Source organism: Haemorhous mexicanus, chromosome 24 (assembly GCF_027477595.1).
Source record: "Haemorhous mexicanus isolate bHaeMex1 chromosome 24, bHaeMex1.pri, whole genome shotgun sequence".
Classification (NCBI taxonomy): domain Eukaryota; kingdom Metazoa; phylum Chordata; class Aves; order Passeriformes; family Fringillidae; genus Haemorhous; species Haemorhous mexicanus.
In genome coordinates this window covers 2,283,660-2,303,221 of record NC_082364.1, presented here as the reverse complement: position 1 = coordinate 2,303,221, position 19,562 = coordinate 2,283,660, and the positions used below count along the sequence as shown (strand labels likewise).

At 53.5% G+C, this 19,562-nt stretch overlaps 1 protein-coding gene across 1 annotated transcript; it reads left to right on the top strand.

Annotated features, from left to right (window-relative positions):
* Positions 1-741: 741 nt before the first annotated feature.
* ADAMTS8 (ADAM metallopeptidase with thrombospondin type 1 motif 8) lies at positions 742-19,562 on the top strand. The gene is made up of 9 exons (XM_059867174.1): positions 742-1,364; positions 8,813-9,052; positions 9,585-9,717; positions 10,554-10,721; positions 11,396-11,694; positions 13,217-13,400; positions 13,711-13,883; positions 14,464-14,639; positions 16,053-19,562. Exons 1-9 carry the CDS (start codon positions 774-776, stop codon positions 16,783-16,785), a joined length of 2,697 nt encoding a protein of 898 aa, XP_059723157.1. The 5' UTR covers positions 742-773; the 3' UTR covers positions 16,786-19,562.

The following is a 19,562-nucleotide window of genomic DNA, read 5'->3' as shown; positions in this document are numbered from 1 at the left end:
TTGTACGTGTGTCCTGTCGGAGTTTTCCCTGGGGCCCAAAGCCCTCTCTCTCCCTGGCTAAGGGAAGGACATGGGAACCTCCCGAGGCACCTTCTGAAACGAGATGCTCTCCAGCTGGCATGGGCCCGGTGCTTTCCAGCTGGGAAGGGATGCTGAGAATCAGCCCTCTGGAGTAAACCCTTCCGTGCTGGTGGAGGGGGAAGTGTGCCAGCGCCTCTCCCGAGGGCTGGACCCCCAGAGCCTGGGAAGGATCAGACCCGTGCGGGCAGCGCTGGGGCTGAAGAAGGGGTTAATACTGGGAGAGCAACAGGCTGAAGTTGACACTTGCAGGCAGGCGGGGCTGCCGGCGCCTGATTGGCCTCAAATCGTATCCAAAAGTGGGTTGGGGTTTTTTTTTTTTTTAGTTTTTTCCCTTTTTTTTTTTCCTTTCCTTCTCTGCTTCTTCGTCTTCTTCTTTCTTTTTTTTTTTTTTTTCTTTTTTTTTTTTTTTTTCCTTTCCCTAGTTTGGGGGGATATTTTTGATTTTTTTTTTCCTTTTTTTTTTTCGGTCGCGTTTTTTTTTTTTTTTTTTCCTCTCTCTCTCTCTCTTTCACTTCTCCTCCTCCCCCAGGCTCCGGCTGGCAGGGGAGGGGAGTGGGGAGAACAGCGAGAGATCAAAAATAAACCTCTTATGTCAAAGCCGGGGGGAGAAAGTATAAATACAGCGGGCTCGGCGGCCGGCGCGGAGGCTGCGGGGGAAGAGCCCGGGGGGTGCGGGGCCGTGCCGTGCCGGGATGGGGCGGCGGGCGCTGCTGGCCGGCCGGGCCCCGCTCCACCTGCTGCTGCTGTGCCACGCCTGGGCGCTGCCGCCGCCGCCCCCGCGGGACACCCAGCCCGTGCTGCCCGCCCGCCTGCCCGCGCCCCCGGGGCAGCTGGCCCTGCGCCTGGCCGCCTTCGGCCGCGCCGTGGTCCTGCGCCTCCGCCCCGACACCACGTTCCTGGCCCCGCGCCTCCGCCTCCAGCGCCTGGGCGGCCGCCGCCCGCCAACGCCGCCGCCGCGCCGCGGCTGCTTCTACGCGGGCGCCGTCGAGGGCAGCCCCGACGCGCCCGCCGTGCTCAGCAGCTGCGGCGGCGGGCTCCGAGCCGCGTTCCTGCTGGACGGGGCGGCCTACGAGCTGCAGCCGCTGGGGCCGGCCGCGCCCGGGCCGCCCTGGGGCCGCCTGCACCGCCTGAGGCGCCGCGCGGCCCCGCCGGGAGCGCGCCCCGCCGGGCCCGAGCCCGAGCCGCGCCGCAGGGCCCCGCGCTTCGTGTCGCAGGCCCGCTATGTGGAGACGCTGCTGGTGGCTGACGCGTCCATGGTGCGCTTCTACGGCCAGGACGTGGAGGTAAGGGCTGACTGCCCGCCGTCCCCCTGCCCGCAGCCTTCCGTCCGCGCTTGTGCCGCTCCTGTCTCTCCATCCTCCCGTCCCTTGCCGTCCCCGTCCCCATCCCCGCCGCCTCTCCGCCTCCTCCCAGCTCCGCTCCTGCGCTCCCGCTGCCTGTCTGTAGCCTTCATCCTTCCGTCCTCCCTGCACAGGCATCCCTTCATCCCGCTCTGTCCTGTCCCCATCCCCGCTGCCTCCCCTCCTCCTCCTCCTCCTCCAGCCCTTCTGCCTCCCCATCCCCCCCTGTCCTGCCCGCTGCCGGGTCCCCCCGGCCATCCCTATCCCCCCATCCCCGGGACACCGGGGGCAGCTTCGGATGAGCGAGGGGCCTCGGTCCCGCCTTCCCTGGCTGTGTGGGGACTGCCAGTCCCCGGGCCAGAGCTGCGGTGCTGATCTGTGGGGCTCACTGAGCCTTTGGGAGCCTTTCCCAGACCCATGAGCCTGGCTCTGCACACAGAGCACTGCGATGTCCCTTCAGCCCCAAAGGTGTCCCCAAAGTGCGGGTCAGTGCCCTTCTGCGAAGCAATGGCCTTAACTCCCTTCCGAGTGGGAGCCGGGGACAGACAGTAAATGGAGCAGGGGCTGAGTAATGCACAATCCCGCTCCCGAGCCACCTGTTAGCGCTGAGCAGATGGACGAACAGCCCTTCCCCTCAGCCTCCAGGGACTCTCACCCTCCCTGAGCACTCTCTGCAGAGAGCCTGCCCCGACCAGGCTTTTGGGGAGCAGAGACCTAGGTGCCTCAGACCCCCACGCCCCTCTCCAGGGCTGTCCATGTGCCTCGTTCATCAGCACCGGGTCATTTTTCAAAGCCTGCTCCCCACCCCTACCCTGCAGGCATGGCTGCTCCAAATTCATCTCCAAATTCAGGTTTGCACCTTCGGAAATGCTCTGAGGTCTTTGCGGGGGATAATTGTGCGTTGAAGTTCTCCTTCTCGGGTTGTTTGGGCTGGGAGAAGAGTCCTTGAAGCCGGAGCTCAGCAGGGAGCAGTTGGGAAGCTGAAACCAGGGGCTGCACTTTGGCAGCCTGGCTTTGCCACTTCTACCGACTTTATCCTTCCCCTAGGGGCTTCTCTGCTCCTAACAAAGCAGTGTTTTGATTCCAGCCCTGCTTAGGCCAGGCTGGACCTTAGCAAATGCTAAACTTTGGGGCTTCAGATGATTTCAGCTGCTCAGCATCACTCTGGTTTTGCCCCTTGCTTGGTTTTGCCACCCAGCCAGGCTGGCAGGAGCAGATAGCAGAGGGTCAGTGAGTGAGGGGTGATGCACTTGGAGGTACCCCAAGTGCTCACAGGACTCAGAAAAGAGTCTGAAGTGAAATCAGCTGAGTTTTTAAGCAGCAGGCATATAAATGGTGGTGGGAATAACTCTCCCCACAGTGTGAAGTTGGTCTCTGATTCCCCAAGAGGGCAGAAAAAATAATACAGTGAATCTTCTGCACCCAGCTGGGCGCCTGATGGTTTGAAAGCAACACCCAAGGGTTTCTACATTGCTAGAAATAAAGTGATTTATTTGGACTGGGAGAAACCCTGATGATGCCCAGCTTGAGCTGGGGAAAAAGCAGCAGCCCTCTGGGTAAATCTGTGAAGGCAGCAGGAGAGGAAATGGCACCTACACATGACCAAGGGGCTGGAACTCAGGCACCCTGCCCTGGTTTGGCTGCCCCAGCCCTGGGATGGGTGATGTGCCTGCTTGGCTCCCATTTTGCCATCATTTCCTCAGGCCCTAGAGCAATATCTTCACATCAGCTCTCAGGGAGGGGAAGGAAACCTTCAAAGATCTTGTTTTGGATGAATAGAGTAATAGCATATTGAAATATTTGGGAGAAAACTTCCAGCTCTGGTGTAGCAGCTAAAAAAACAACAACCAAAAACCACCTGCTGTGTTTCTGTGTCTTTTGTTCTCTGGAACAAGAATGCAGGGAGCAGCACAGCAATCTTGCTTCTGCCTAAATACCTTTCTAGTGGGGTGCAAAAGCAGTGGCAAGTGCTGGAGAGATCTAGGAGAGATGCCCAAGGAGTAGAAATGTTGAGTCAGAACAAACCATATTTATATAATGACTTTTCTTCCTGTAACCACACTTTAATTACCAAATATTTATTAAAGGTCACCAGCATTGTTTGTATTCCCAGTTATTTTCTTGCATAAGTTGTAACAGCTCGAGCAGAAGAGTCACCCCAAGATGCACTCAAGCGTTGAGAGTTATAATCAATGCCATGCTTGTGGTGGGAAAAAGCTGTTCATGATTTTTTTCCCATCAATTTGAGCTTTATAACCCAGCTGTTAACCTAATTTAGACAAAAAGAGCTCATTCTACCTTCAGCAGTACTTTTATGTAAACCAGGAGGGAATGGTGAAGTGAGAGCAGAACGACCCCTGAAATTTGGGGGTTGATCATTGTTTGGGCTTGATGGTTGCAGGGGATGGGGTATTTGGGGGGGCATCAGCAGCAGGACAGTGCTGGGCAGTAAATCCTGGGGAATGTGGCAGGGTTCAACCTGCAGGGACTGGGAAGAGCCCTCTGATGTCGGGATGTCCAGGCTGGACACTTTTGCATTTTTCTTGCAGAGGATCCCAAGTGCTTGAAAACCAAGGGACTGTGAGCATCCCTCAGAGAGTGAAGTGGGGTTTTGAGCAGGGGAACTGAGGCAGGGGACAGGGCTAATCCTGCCTGTGTGCAGGAGGGCTGAGCACCTGCAGCTGGGCTGCACTTGTGAGGCTGCTCTGCATGGCTGGGGAACGTTTGCCAGGACACCTAAAGCACCAGGCAGCTCCAAAACCCAGCTGCAGCATCCCCAGCCAGTTGGCAGCCAAATGGGATTCCTGTGGTGGGATTTCTCCAGTCTCTTGGGAGCAGATGAGACACATTTCCAAGCTTTCCTCTGCAAGCACAATGGCTGTGATCCCCTTTCCCTCCTCCTCTCTGAGTGAGGAATCTGCCCTTCCTGACTCCCAGGGCTGGGAATCACTGAGGACCACAGCAGAATCAGATCAGTCTGGAAAAGCTGGGATTCCTTGCTGACTTCTGTGGTTTTTCCAGGCAGATTGATGAGGTTTTAGGAGTGCTGTTGCAAACCCTTCCCTTTAAGACCAGACAGGAGTGCAGGGCATGGGGCATTGCCAGGGTCCTGTTGCCAGCTCTCCCACACCCACATGAACTAGAGGTAAATCCAAAGCCAGGACTCTCCCACTCCCACATGGACTAGAGGTAAATCCAAAGCCAGGGCTCTCCCACTCCCACATGGACTGGGGGTGAATCCAAAGCCACCCTGGCGCCCCAGGTCTCCTCATGTCTGGCTCTGAGCCTTGCTTTAGGGTGTTTTGCAGTGGGAGTGGGTAAATTCACTTAATCCCTTGAAAAAAAGAAGCCAGCCCCTCCTAAGCCCATCGCAAAGGCAACTGGAGTGGGATTAAAGGGGATGCAGTGTGATGCTGCCATCCACCAGCTTTTCTTCTGGGATTTGTCCTCTGAGGGTGACCCAGAGCCTGCATCCTCTGTGGGGCAGGGGCTGGAGGAGCAGGGAGCCCCCCTAAATGTTGCTCTGGCTGGGGCACTCACCTCACACCAGGATATTCAACAGCTGCTGCATTCGAGGCTTCACAATGTAATGTGCTGGCTCCCAAAGTGGAGCACTCCTGCTCTGGGATGTTCTCAGGACGGGGTTTTACTCCATCTCTGCCTCTGCAGAGGTGGGGACAGTCTGGATGTGCCTCAGTTTCCCCTGCCCTGAACAGGGGTAATTGCTGCTTTTGTGGTTCAGCCCCAAATATCCAGCAAAGAGGGGAAGAGAAGGGGGTAAAATCATGTGGCAAACAGAGCAGGGGTGGGCAGAGAGCTGGACAGGCAGGAGGGCAGCCAGGCACAGCAGCAGCCTGGCAAGGTGTGCCCCTCTCCCCTGGTGTGCCCCCCATTTCCCCTGGGGAGAAATTCCCTTTTTGTGAGGGAATTCTTGGCCCACAGGAGGCTGGCAGGGCAGCCAGCAGCCCCTGGGCACCCCAGCCAGGCAGGGAGCTCCCACATGGAACCTTGGGGGAAAGGACAACCTGAGATGTTTTTACCAGCAGATTTTTAAAAGCTGGGCAGCCTTTCTATCTAACCCTGGTTTTGCTCCCTTCCATCTGCCTGTGCTCCCGAGTCTCAGCATTTCTTCTTTTCCACCTCTGCAGAAAAGCTGGTGTTGAGGGAGAAAGCAGGGAAAAAACCCAACCAACAAGCAATTCTACAGCCCCAGGCTGGGCTGAACACTGCTCCCCACACATAGGGGGGAGCCGGGTTGTGCTGGGGTGTTCTGTGGGTGCTCCCTGCTGTCCTTCTGTCCTGGGTGGCTCCAGCAGCATTAAGTCATTCTGTGCATACCACAATAATAGTGTCTGTGGAAAAGCAGTTTCACCCATCAAAATAATAATAATAATTAAAAATAAATGCCAGGCGTCAGCTTCTGAGTGGTTCCCATGAAAGGGAATGCAAGCAGAGACTTTGCAAGAGCCTGTATCAGAAAACTCAGTCCTTCAATTCGGGTAAAGACAACCACTTCAGTTCCCCTTACTCTGATTTGTAGTTATTTTTCCTGTCCCTGTGCCTGTGCTGTTTGCTGCTGGAGGGCTCCTGGCAGTGCCTGGCCCAGGGCAGGGCTCTCCCAGACGTAGTGATGCTGTGGCAGGAGGATCTCAGAGCTGCTGTGTGGCAGACAAAAGTCATTCCTCCTCATTTTTAGGTGTAAGTGGGTGGAATTTGATGTTGGAGCAGAGGGAGCCCAGGACTGCAGCTGGGGGTCAAAGGTGTAGGAGGTTTGTGGGATTTCACCTCCACAGTGCCTTCAGTGGCAGTGAAGGGATGCTCCACAACCCTCTCTGGTTCACACTGGTGTCTTTTGCCCCCAGAGCAGGTAAGAGGCTGATTTTCCAGCTGTGTTTACCAGACATCCTGCCAGATCTCCCAGGATGCTGGTTGGAAATGGCAGGGAAGCTCCTTGTGCCTGCAGGGCTGCAGTGCCTGGCAAGAAGGCACAAACAGCCCTGGGCTCCTCCAACCCAGCCCTGGGCTCCTCAAACCCAGCCCAAAGCACTGCCCAGTGTGTTTGCAGCCCTGGGCTCCTCAAACCCAGCCCTGGGCTCCTCAAACCCAGCCCAAAACACTGCCCAGTGTGTTTGCAGCCCTGGGCTCCTCAAACCCAGCCCTGGGCTCCTCAAACCCAGCCCAAAGCACTGCCCAGTGTGTTTGCAGCCCTGGGCTCCTCAAACCCAGCCCAAAACACTGCCCAGTGTGTTTGCAGCCCTGGGCTCCTCAAACCCAGCCCTGGGCTCCTCAAACCCAGCCCTGGGCTCCTCAAACCCAGCCCAAAGCACTGCCCAGTGTGTTTGCAGCCCTGAACTCCTCAAACCCAGCCCAAAACACTGCCCAGTGTGTTTGCAGGCCTGGGTTCCTCAAACCCATTCCAAAACACTGCCCTGCACCTAATCCCAGTCCCCACGTCCTCAGTGCTGGGAAGGAAACCCTGGAGAAGGCAGCGTTCCCTGCTGGGTGGATGGTCGAGCCAGAGCTGGTTTGCAAAGGCAGAGGGAGGATGGGACCAGCAGGATTCAGCCCTTCCCCAGCCTGTTCTTGGCCAAAAGCACTCAGCTGGCCTCTCCTGAGCCCTGAGGATCCGTAATTTGCTTTTGGCCGTGGCTTCAAGCCCTTGGCTAAGCCAAGGCAGTGCAGGTGGATTGCTGCTCTCCCCAGAGCAGTCAGGGTCCATCTGAAACCCAACCCATTCCTGCATGGGCCAGGGATGGGTATAAATAGACACCAGATGGTGGAACAAGTGGATATGACCTTTTAATCTTCACTAAATAGCTGTTTGTTGGGTTTGCTTTCCATCTTTCTTTCCAGACACAGGGAAGGTGGACAGATGTTTTCCAAGTCCCTCTGTTCCTACTGCTGAAAGAGGTTTTTGGCTGGATGTAGCCCTGAGGATGTGAGGGCTGGTGTCCTGGGGGATTTGTGGTATGAACTGAGATCTCCCAGGTCAAATCTACTGCTATGGACAGAAACCTCTAATGGGTTAGAAGAGGACACAGATTTATTCCCTTGGAAATGAGGGATGATCCCAGGATGAGCAGCTCCAGCACAGAGCATCCTTCTAGATCTTCAGGGGCCTGATTTTAAGAAGGCTTTGTGATATTTTTAGCAAGGATCCCAATGGACTTTCTCCACAAGGGTGAACAATTCCCCCAAGTTTCCTGGAGCAACCCCTTGTGGGGGTCTCTCCTCAATTTCTTGCCTCTGCAGTGACTTTTCTGTGACAAGAGTTGTATGGATGTGAGTCATGGCGTGGAGATCTGGCCAGTCTAAATAAACTATTCCCTGCTCCCAGCAGCCTTGCTGGGGCCTGCCCTTGGATAATGAGCTGGGGAGGACTTGGGATCTGTCTTGTTGAAACAAAACATCTGTTTACGTGGAGCTGCCAGTGGCAGGATAAAATGTGGCAGAATAATTTAAAATAGCCACAAGTGCCCTGGGCAAGTGGCTCTTGGTGCAGCAAATATGCTGTATCTCACTCAACATCTCCCTCATTTGCTAAGAAAACAGCATTTTGTGTCTCAGAAAATGGCATTGTCCTGGCAGTACCATGATGGATGAGCACACAGAGTCAGCTTTGCTGAGGAAATGTATTTTGGGTGAAACTTGGCTGTCAGAGAGGGCTCCCATCGAGTCCTTCCACTTTAATTAGGCTCTGAATTGAGACCGCAGGGTGTAATTTGTCTGGGGAGGAGAGAAGCCACTTTCTCTTTCCCAATACCATGTTGTGTAATAGCTGCATTTTTTACTCCTGACTCGGGGCTGTGAGTGGTGCCAAGCAGAGGAGGAATTTTGATGCTCTGATAAGATGTTTACATCAGCCTAAACATCGCTGGCGCTTTTGACATATTAAGTAATCCCTGGTCATCACCAGGCAGGGGATGCTGCTGGGCAGAGTCTTGGCTGTCAAAGTGTTTTAGTCCCAGTTTGTTGCTGGGTTCAAACCCTGTGAGCAGCACAGGCAGAAGTTTTACTGGGTGGTTTTGCTGAGCAAGGTGTGTGTGAGTTGGTTCCTGCCCTGGGGCAGCGAGGGTTAATGCTTTGGGAATATGCAGAGAACTCTCCAGAATGCTGAGGTTTTCCCCAAGGAATTTCTTCCACAGGGATTTCCAGGTGCAGAGGGTTCATGGGAGAGGAGACACAGCATTTGCAGAAGGGGTTGCAGGGTTTGTCCACCAGCACAAGGTGTACAGCATCACATACAGGAAAGGCAGCACTGAGTCCATCAGCCCATGGTCTGGACATGATGGGCTTCATAAATGAGGCTGATTCTTTCTTTTCAAACAAAAACAACTGCCCCGTAGCAGAGTTTTTACCCAGGCTCTGCCTGCCCATCTCTTCTCCCACAGAACCACATCCTGACCCTGATGTCCATGGCAGCTCGCATCTACAAGCATCCCAGCCTGAGGAACTCCATCAGCCTGGTGGTGGTGAAGGTGCTGGTGGTGGAGGAGGCAGCAGCAGGGCCCGAGGTATCTGACAATGGTGGGCTCACCTTGCGCAACTTCTGCAGCTGGCAGCAAAGGTTCAACCCCCCGAGCGACCGGCACCCGGAGCACTACGACACTGCCATCCTGCTCACCAGACAGGTCAGCAGCCCGGGCTGGGGCAGGAGGGAATGGGCTCAAGGCATCCCTGCAGGGGGAGGAGGGGGTTGGTCGTGGAGGTGGGTGCCCCACTGTGCAAAGAATGCAGCAGAGCAGTTGTGGGGGTGTCATTTGGGGTGCAGACCTGTTGCAGGACAAGCTGACTTGTACTGAACATTAATTTGGCTGTGGATAAGGAATCCAGGCCAGTGCCATAAACCTCTGGGCTGACTGGCGGAGGTCTCAGCCAATAACAACTCTCCTAAAATACAAGCATTTGACTGGTTCAGAATCCAGGGGGTGTAGAGATTAGACCAATGGCTGTTTAGAGCCAGGAGCTTTGAATTGGCTGTAACACCAAACCCCAAACAGTAAACCCAGCTGTTTGGCTGATGAGCAGCCAAGGTCTGTCCTGTGTTACGTCTCAGACATGTGAACATCACGTTGTACCTCAGACCAGCAGTGGGTTGCTCACAGAGATGTTGGGGCTGAGCAGCCCCCTCCCAATGCTGACCTCTCCCCCTGGCACTAACAGGACTTCTGTGGCCACCAAAGCTGTGACACGCTGGGCGTGGCGGACATCGGCACCATGTGCGACCGCAACAAGAGCTGCTCCGTGATCGAGGACGAGGGCCTGCAGGCAGCCTACACCCTGGCTCATGAACTGGGTAACACTGGGGAGGGTCTGCTTCTTCCTGTCCTGCTGCTGGGAGGGGTCATGGCACTGCCCAGTGCCAGCATCTCCTGGCTGGGGATCACCACTGAGCCTTGGAAAGCTTCTGGCATTGACAAAAGCTGGGCTGCTCCAGCAGAAACACTAAGTGCCCAAATTGGTGTAAATTGGTGCATTTGCACCAGTTCAGGAAGCATTTCTTCACTGGAAGGGCTGTTGAGCATTGAAAGGGGCTGCCCAGGGAGGTGGTGGAGTCCCCATCCCTGGAGTTGTTCAAGAAACACCTGGGCATGGCACTCAGTGCTCTGGACTGGGTGACAAGGTGGGGATCAGTCACAGGTTGGACTTGAGGATCCTGGAGGTCTTTTCCAACCCCAGTGATTGTATGATTTACCTGTTGTGATGAGCTTAGGCATGGGATCAAGCACGTCTCTGCCTTGGTTTGCCATTCCTGCACTGACTAATTTTTGCCCAGAAAAGCTGTGGCTGCCCCATCTCTGGGAACATTCAGGGTCAGGTTAGATGGGGCATGGAGCAGCCTGGTCTAGTGGAAGGTGTCCCTGTAAATGACAGGGGGTGGAATGAGATGAGCCTTAATTCCCTCCCATCCCAAACCATTCTGCGTTTCTAAAAATTTGGGCTGCTTTGCCCTGCACACAGCAGCCTTACCACTGAGACAGACCAAGCAGGTCTCTATTCCTTCTGATTTATGGAAGCAAATAGCTTTGGCAGACATAGGAGCTGCTTGATACCTTGCAGATGGTCCCCCACAGCATCTGCTGAGGAGCAGGGGCTGGGGAGCTCAGCTGTGCCATGCCCTCTGCCCCCCAGGCCACGTGCTCAGCATGCCCCACGACGACTCCAAGAACTGCGAGCGGCTCTTCGGGCCCCTGGGCGAGCACCACGTGATGGCCCCGCTCTTCATCCACCTGAACAAGAGCCAGCCCTGGTCCCCCTGCAGTGCCATGTACCTCACTGAGTTCCTGGATGGAGGGCATGGTAAGGCTCCAGTCTGTTGTATTTCTGGGGTTCCCAGATGAAGGAAGGAATGATGAATCTGACTCCATGTTCTCAGAAGGCTAATTTATTATTTTATGATACTGTATTGTATTAAAGAATAAATATTAAAGAACTTCTACACTATACAGGGGTAGCTTCTGGCACTATACTATACTTCTACACTATACTAAAGAATACAGAAAGGATACTTACAGAAGGCTAAAAAGATAATAATGAAAACTCGTGACTCTTTCCAGAGCCTCAACACAGCTTGGCTCTGATTGGCCAAAGAGTGAAAACAACTCACAGCAGAATCCAATGCAACAATCACCTGTGGGTAAACAATCTCCAACCACATTCCAAAGCAGCAAAACACAGGAGATGCAAATGAGATAATATTGTTTCCTTTTTCTCTGAGGCTTCTCAGCTTCTCAAGAGAAGACTCCTGGGCAAAGGGATTTTTCCAGACAATATGACTGTGACACCAGTCAGCTACAGCATCTCTCCAAACAGCCTTTTCTTAGCTCAGGCCTTTGCCATGCCTGGAGGGGATGTGGGGTGAAGGGGGAGTCAAACCAGACCATGGACAGAGGTGTGGGGTGCCCTGCTTGGTGCAGTCAGTGGCACCAAGCCCTGGGAGCTCCATCTGCAGCCTAACTCTGAGCCTTGCCCAGGTGACTGCCTGCTGGATGCCCCGGCCGAGCCCGTGTCCCTGCCTGCCGAGCTGCCCGGCCAGAGAGCCCTGTACAGCCTGGACCAGCAGTGCCAGCAGATCTTTGGCAAGGACTTCCAGCACTGCCCCAACACCACGGAGGAGGACATTTGTGCCCAGCTGTGGTGCAGGACGGGCAGTGGGGAGCCCCTGTGCCACACCAAGAATGGCAGCTTGCCGTGGGCTGATGGAACCCCCTGCAAAGCCGAGGGGCTGTGCTGGGATGGGCACTGTGTGCAGCAGGATGCCCTGAAACCCCAGGTAAGGGGACACTGGGGAATGGTGGTGTCCAGGTGCACTCCAGGTGCCCACCAAACCCTTCCTCTCACTCCCCTCCACAGCTGGGCAGGGAAGGTTGAGGTAAAGAGTGTGAGAAATTACTCACTAATCACCATCACAGGCAAAACAGGTTCAAGTTAGAGATGTTAATTGAATTTATTAGTAGCAAAATCATCACAATGAGAAGTAAAATAAGACCTTAAAAACACCTTTCCCCCACACCTCCCTCCTTCCCAGTTCTCCCTTCTGTCTCCAGTGGTGCAGGGAGGCAAGGAATGGGGATTGTGGTCAGCTCATCATGGGTTGTTCTTGCTGCTGCTCAGGGAGAGGAGTCAGAGTCCTTCCCCTTCTCCAGTGTGGGGTCCCTCCCGTGGGAGACAATTCTCCACAAGTTTATCCATGAGTCCTTCCCATGGACACGTTCTCCACAAACTGCTGCAACATGGGTCACTCTTAGACAGGGTCAGTCCTTCCAGGACAGGCTGCTCTCCTGTGGGTCTTCCACAGGCTCCCAAGTCCTTCCAGCATGGGTTCCTCTCTCCACAGGTCCTGCCAGGATCCTGCACCAGTTCAGATTTCCCACAGGGTCACAGCCCCTTCCAGGCATCCCCCTGCTCTGGCCTGGGCTCCTCCATGGGCTGCAGGTGGATCTCTGCACCCCCATGCCCTCCACGGGCTGCAGGAGCAAAGCCTCACCATGGTCTTTCCCACAGAATTTTGGGGAAATCTCAGCTCCAGTACCTGGAGGAATCCTTGCCTTTCCTCCTGCACTGCCCTGGGTGTCTGCAGAGCTTTTCCTCTTACATTCTCACCCCTCTCTTCTCTGCCTAATTACATTTGCCTAATAACTTTTTTTTCTTCTTCTTAAATACATTATCCCCAAGGTCAACACCACATCTGCTGGGCTCAGCCTTGGCCAGTGGTGAATCCATCCTGGAGCTGGCATTGGCTCTGCTGCACACAGGGGGAGCTTCTGGCAGCTGCTTACAGAAGCCACCCCTCTATCCCCCTCCACAAACCCCATACAGCTGGGCTGGGGCTTGACCCTTTGGGATTTCGAAATCTCTCACCCCACCCCTGCTGTCTCTTTGGTTTTGGATTGGGCTGATTTATTTCTGGATGTCTCTCCTTCGTTAACATTTATTACTGGCAAGTCCAGCTCATAGACAAAAGTCTGCTACTGAGCCGTGGGCTGGTCTGAACCAAAACAAGCAGTGTGGATCTGCAATTAAATCATGACTTTTTGCCCTGCTGGGGAAATAAGCAGCAGTTTCAGAGTCAGAGTCAGTCAGCAAAGAACTCAAAGCCCAGCTTAACTTGAAGCACGCGAACAGACCGGTGGGAGTCAGTACTAACTTTGTGTGAAGTATGTGCCAGAGCTCTTTTCTGGATGGGGCTGGGGGAGATTTTAGCCTTGCTCCAGCCCTGAGCTTGCCCTGGGAGGGAGCAGCTGGGCATGGGCAGGCTCAGGGCTGGGCTCAGCAGCTTCTCGTGCCTCTTGCAGGCAGCGCTGGACGGCGGCTGGGGCCCCTGGAGCGCGTGGGGCTCGTGCTCGCGGAGCTGCGGGGGAGGGATCCAGTTCTCGCACCGCCACTGCGACAGCCCCCGGCCCCGGCACGGCGGCAGCTACTGCCAGGGCCAGAGGGCCAAGTACCAGTCCTGCCACACCCAGGAGTGCCCGCCCGATGGTAAGGATGGCAATGTCCAAGTGCTCCCACGCCTGCTGCTCCAGAATGCCTTACAGGGATTGCTTTATTGCTCTGCTCTCCCTTGGATATTCATATCTGGGGTGGAACAGCTTCCTGCTGGAGGCTGTGACCTTCTGTGGCTGATGGAAGGAGTGTGGGATCCCTCCTTCGTGGCATTCCTCCTCTGCTTGCACGCTCACCATGTGCTGTCCCTGTCCTTAGCTCACTCCCACATCTCTGTGATAGCCAGGGACAGCAGCTCCTCTCAGCTTCCCATGGATTTTGGGCCATGTTTCACCTTTCCTTTCAGGGAAAAGCTTTCGGGAGCAGCAGTGTGAGAAGTACAACAGCTACAACTTCACAGACCTGGAAGGGAATCACTTGGAGTGGGTTCCTAAGTACGCCGGAGTGTCCCCCCGAGACAGATGCAAACTCTTCTGCCGAGCCCGAGGGAGGAGCGAATTCAAAGTCTTTGAGGCCAAAGTAAGATTCCTTTAGATGGGAATCTCCAAAGATTCCTGGTGATGGGAATCACCAAAGATAGATTCCTGATGATGGGAATCACCAAAGTAAGATTCCTTTAGATGGGAATCTCCAAAGTAAGACTTATGGTGATGAGAATCACCAAAGATAGATTCCTGGAGATGGGAATCGCCAAAGTAAGATTCCTGGAGACAGGAATCTCCAAAGACTCCTGGTGATGGGAATCACCAAAGTAAGATTCCTGGTGATGGGAATCTCCAAAGTAAGACTCCTGGTGATGGGAATCACCAAAGTAAGATTCTTTTAGATGGGAATCTCCAAAGTAAGACTTATGGTGATGAGAATCACCAAAGATAGATTCCTGGAGATGGGACTCTCCAAAGTAAGATTCCTGGAGACAGGAATCTCCAGAGACTCCTGGTGATGGGAATCACCAAAGATTCCTGGTGGTGGGAATCTCCAAAGTAAGACTCCTGGTGATGGGAATCACCAAAGTAAGATTCCTGGAGATGGGAATCACTCCTGTTTTCCCCATGTCAGACCTCATGCCCTAGTTCCTGCTGTGCATCCCCTTTCCCAGGTGATCGATGGGACGCTGTGTGGCCCAGAGACCCTCTCCATCTGTGTCCACGGGCAGTGCATCAAGGCTGGCTGTGACCACGTCATTGGCTCCTCCAAGAAGCTGGACAAGTGCGGGGTGTGTGGTGGCAATGGCTCCACATGCAGGAAGATATCTGGCTCGCTCAACAGATCCAGGTGAGGCACCAGGGAGAAGTTCTGCAGCAATGGGCTGTGGGAGAAACACCAGCATCCTCTCTCATTCCCCTTTTTCTATCACTAAAGTTGTAGGCTTGGAATATATTAGCATCCAAGCCAGCATCCTCAGCTGGCTGGCATTGCAAGAGCCTGGGCTCCTCCCCAGACTCTGGGACTTAAGCTCAGTTTATTTTGGGGCAGAATTATACAAGCCAAGTAGAGCTTATTTCCTAAAATAATAACTGATGTGACAGGCTCAGTACACCACTGCAAATAAATCTGCTGCCCCAATGAGTTTACAAAACACATTTCACACCAGTGCACTGAGTTGGACACACATTCAAGGGCTGATTGTGATATAAATTTTCAATAACTTTTCCCTGGGCTTGGGGGTGAATTTGAATCCTGAGACAAGAGCACTGGGGCAGTCACTTCCCTCACCCAACATCTCTGTGGCTTTGCCAAAGAGCAGAATTTAGGCTTTTGTTGGAAAACTGTAACAAAATCCCAACCGTCCAGTTCCATGCAGCGAGGTGACTCACACAGTCAAATTAGATTTCCTAAATGGTTTCCTTCCAGGGAACAGCTGAATGGGGCTTCCACTCTCCTATGAGTTGTTTGTGGTTGACTAAATGGAGATTAGCACAGGAGCTACAGCCAAGAAGAGATCCCATTAAGATCAGGGTGAGGGAGGCCAGGGTGATGGAGAGCAGAGTTTGACTGAAAGGCTTTTTTCCAAAATACTCTGAACCTAATTACTGACCGCAGCATCCACCATGGGGATCCGTGGAAAATGATCCTGTGCTGGCCCCACAGTGTGAGTCACAGTGCTGAGGGCTCAAGTGAAACCTTCCACGTGCTGTCCTGGGAGCCGTGGTGCTCCAGGGATGGGCTTTGGCTGCTCTGCAGGAAAACGTTTCTCTGGCATGGGAATGTCCTCTGTATCCTCCAGTGGGATTACTTCTGCGTTTTAGTGGTGGCTGCAAAACCCTTCAAAAAGTGAGCTGAGAGTGCAGAGACTCCCTCCTATGTTGTTGTTCTACATCTATATCTGTATCTGTACCTACATCTATATTATCTCTGTCAATAGGTGATGTCACCCTTCAGCATAACCAGTGACAGGCTTTCAATCCCAAACACTTCACCATTTCCAAATATAGGGAGCAAGGGGAATTTCCCACCTAGGCTGGTAATCACAAGGCTGTTCATTTGATTGCATCACTCATTTTCATACGTAATTCAGAGAAATCTTCCAGCTGAGCTCACATCTAGAACATCTGCAATATTTCTAACTCTTGAGTGCTCAGGGTTACAGTGGGATTGCTTCAGAGCCAGGCTCCTGAGCGCTGTTCCTTACAGGAGTGTGCTCTCAGTAAATCTCACAGAATAACCGTGTCCCTGTGCCCCGTGCAGGTACGGCTACAATGACATTGTCACCATCCCCGCCGGAGCCACCAACATCGACATCAAACAGCGCAGCCACCGGGGGCTCCGCCACGACGGCAATTACCTGGCCCTGAAGACCCTTGAGGGCAAGTACCTGCTGAATGGAGACTTTGCCATCTCAGCCATGGAGCAGGACATCCTCCTTAAGGGCACCATCCTGAAGTACAGCGGCTCCATGACCACTCTGGAGAGGCTGCAGAGCTTCCGACAGCTCCCAGAGCCCCTGACCGTGCAGCTGCTGACGATTGCCAGCGAGGTCTTCCCGCCTAAAGTCAAGTACACCTTCTTCATCCCCAAGGACGTCCCTTTCAGCAAGCAGAAGGGCAAAGAGAAGAAGTCAGTCAACGTCATCCGACCGATGCTGACCTCCCAGTGGGTGCTGGGGGACTGGTCCGAGTGCTCCAAGACGTGTGGCTCCGGCTGGCAGCGGCGGACAGTGGACTGCCGGGATGTGGAGGGTCAAACCTCCTCTGCCTGCAACAGATCCCTCAAGCCTGAGGACATCAAGCCTTGTGGAGACGTGCCCTGCCCTCTCTGGCGCCTGGGTCCCTGGTCCCCCTGCTCCCAGACGTGCGGCGAGGGCGTGCGGACGCGCAGCGCCACCTGCATTGACTACGCCGGGAAAATCACCGCCCCCGAGAAGTGCAGCGCGCCGGGGCCACCCCCGGCCAGCACCGCCTGCCTGCTGCGGCAGTGCTGAGCCACGCCGGACTGCTCGGAGCCCGCGGGGCTAGCACAGCACTGGGGCAGGACAGCCAGGGTGCCACGGGCTCCTCCACACCGGGGCAGGACAGCGAGGGTGCCGTGGGCTCGCTCGCCAGAGGTTCGTCCCCACTGCATCGATGTCTACCTCAGAGGGGAGAGTAACGGCAGCAAAACAGGGAGGAATCACTTCTTTTCCTTTCTTTCTTCCTTTTCTTTCTGGCTGGCTGCTCGCAGGCAAGTTGTAACTTAAAGGGAAAAATAAGCAGATCTGTAGGGTGTTTCCAAAGAGCTGGATGTGGTTGTAGATTGCTTTTGTAGGGTTTGCTGGGGCTTGGCACTGGAGAAAATGGGGAGCCTGGTTTTGCTGTCGCCCCATCCCAGCTGCAGGTCCAGGAGGTCCAGGGTGGATGTCTTTGCTAATAAAACTGGGATCTCTTCTCAATAGGCATTGAATGGGTTGCCATCCCCTCCCTGCATCAGTGTGGGTGTCCTTGAGCATGAGGAGTGTTTTATCAGCTGTGGGTTTCACTTGGGAGATAAATTGCTCATGTGAATGGGAGAAGGAATAAGCTGAGAGCCAGATCCTAGCATGAATCAGGCAGGAGGACAGGTGAGAGGTGGTTTCTGCTGGATTTATAATCTACAAGGCAACAAACCTCTGTCTCCAAACACCCCCAGCATCTGTGGTTATTCCTAGAGCTGTTACCCCACACCTCTGTTTCTCCATCTATAAAAGCAAGGCTTAATTACACCTGATCTGTCTTACAGGGCCACTGTGAGGATTAGTTAATTCCTAATTCTGCAGTGCTCTGACTGTGAAATGCCTATTGTGATGCCCTCTGGAGCAGGCACTCTGGTGTGCCAGCATTTCCTTTCCCATCCTTGTCCTTCAGTCCCCTGAGGGCTCATTCTTTCAGCTCTGCTGTAATTTTGGAGATAATTCACTAGCCTGGTTTGCAGCAGGGATGAGCCCAGGATCTGTAGATGGTGCCAGAGGTGACCAGTGCTGCTCTTCACCTCTGCTTTCCTGGGATATTTGAGAATGCTCAGATCTGGTGCCAGCTCCAGCCTTGCTTGAGCAGGTCTCAGTGCAGAACCAAGCCTGGCGAGGCTGGAGCTGCTCTTTCCCAGTGGGAAGCAGCCCCAGCCCTCTCCCCAGCCCAGCTGCTGCCTGGCCCCAGCACAGATGGCTGTTCAGACCCTGAACTTTGCCCTTTCCAAAGCAGTTGCTGGCCATGTGCTGGCAGCAGCCTGTGCCTGGGGAGTGGGGATGGAATTTGGAAAGATTTTGCTGTTGCTGGATGAGCAATTCAGTATCTCCAGGCTCCTCTCATACCCTGCCTTGGCTTCCTTTTTGGCAGCAAAATGTTGAATTTCCAGTGGGATCTGCCTTTTTCTCCTAGGAAGGGGAGTAGGGCTGGAATTTTTGATGTTTCAGATTCCCCATTCACATTTATGGAGCAAATCCTTTTCCTTGTCCCTTTTGCCTGAGCAAGCCAAGCTCATGTGAGACCCTTTCCTGGCTGTCCAGACAGGTTTGGAAGGGGATGGTGGGATGAGCTGCTCCTCTGAAGACAGAAACCTCACTGTTCACCTGAAAACATGAAATATTCCTGTTTTATCTCCCATACTTCATTTCTATCAAAACCACAGGAGCTACAGCCCAGGATGGAGGGTATTGAGTGCTTGGTTCCTTTGTTTTTTTTAGAAAAGGAAAAAAAAGCCTGAAGGCCAGCTGCAGAGTTTGGATGCAGAGCTGTTTGGGCTGTGGTACAGTCCTACCTTTGGGCAATGTTCTACATCTGCTAATTAATCTCCAGGAATTTAAGTTCTAACAAATAGCTGGATGCTAAAGTCATGTAGCCTTGCAGGGTTATTTTCTTTTTGCCCTCTGAGTCTGCAAGGGTTTTAAACTCAAAGCCAGCAAGTGTTTCCTTTCCAGTGTCAGCACCAGCATTTAGGATGGGTCAGGATATCAGTCTGAGGCAGTGCCAAGGAAAATGTCTGTATTTATCACCAGGATAATGTGTGCATGCCAAGGGGCTTTTCCAGGTTTTTATAATCACTGTGTGGCTGCTTCTCTGGAGCTTCTTCCATGTAAAAACTCCTTGTTTAGGGCAAATCCTGCTGCTTTTCCAGCCAGGAGGAAGGTGGGGATCCCCCAGGAGGGGGGACCAGAGGCAGTGATGCTCTGTTGAGGTGTGGGTGATGCTAAGTGGAATTCCTGCCCCAGGCTTCTGTAAAAACAAGTAGCCTTTACTCTGATTTAAGTCAAAGAGGTTTTATATATTAGGCTATATATATATATATGTATATATATATGTTTCCCTTCAGTGAAGGATTGTAGCAATGTACTGAGCCTCTTGTGTTAGGTATTTATTACAAATTTCTGTTTGGTTTTGTACAGTAGCTGTCTGGAAAGGAGAAAAAAAAAAGAAGAAGGAAAAAAGAGATTAAAAAGACTGTGTTTTAACATGCTGCTCCCACATCCCCTCTCTGGAAGCTGCAGGGAGCTCAGAGAAGGGATGTCTTTGCTCATTGTTTATCCACTCTGGTGTCTGACTGGTGGTTCCCTCCTCCCTGGTGTACCAACCAAGCTGTGGAAGCATAACAAACCCAACCAAAATTAAGCTTTGGAATTCATCTTAAGGAGAGGGGGGGAAAATACAATTTTCTGATTTTTAGCCTATTGTTTGTATTTGTTTTTAAATTTGAAAACAGTCTGTTTGTGGCTCTGCCTTTACCCCTCAATAAAGGACTTCCTGCCTTTTA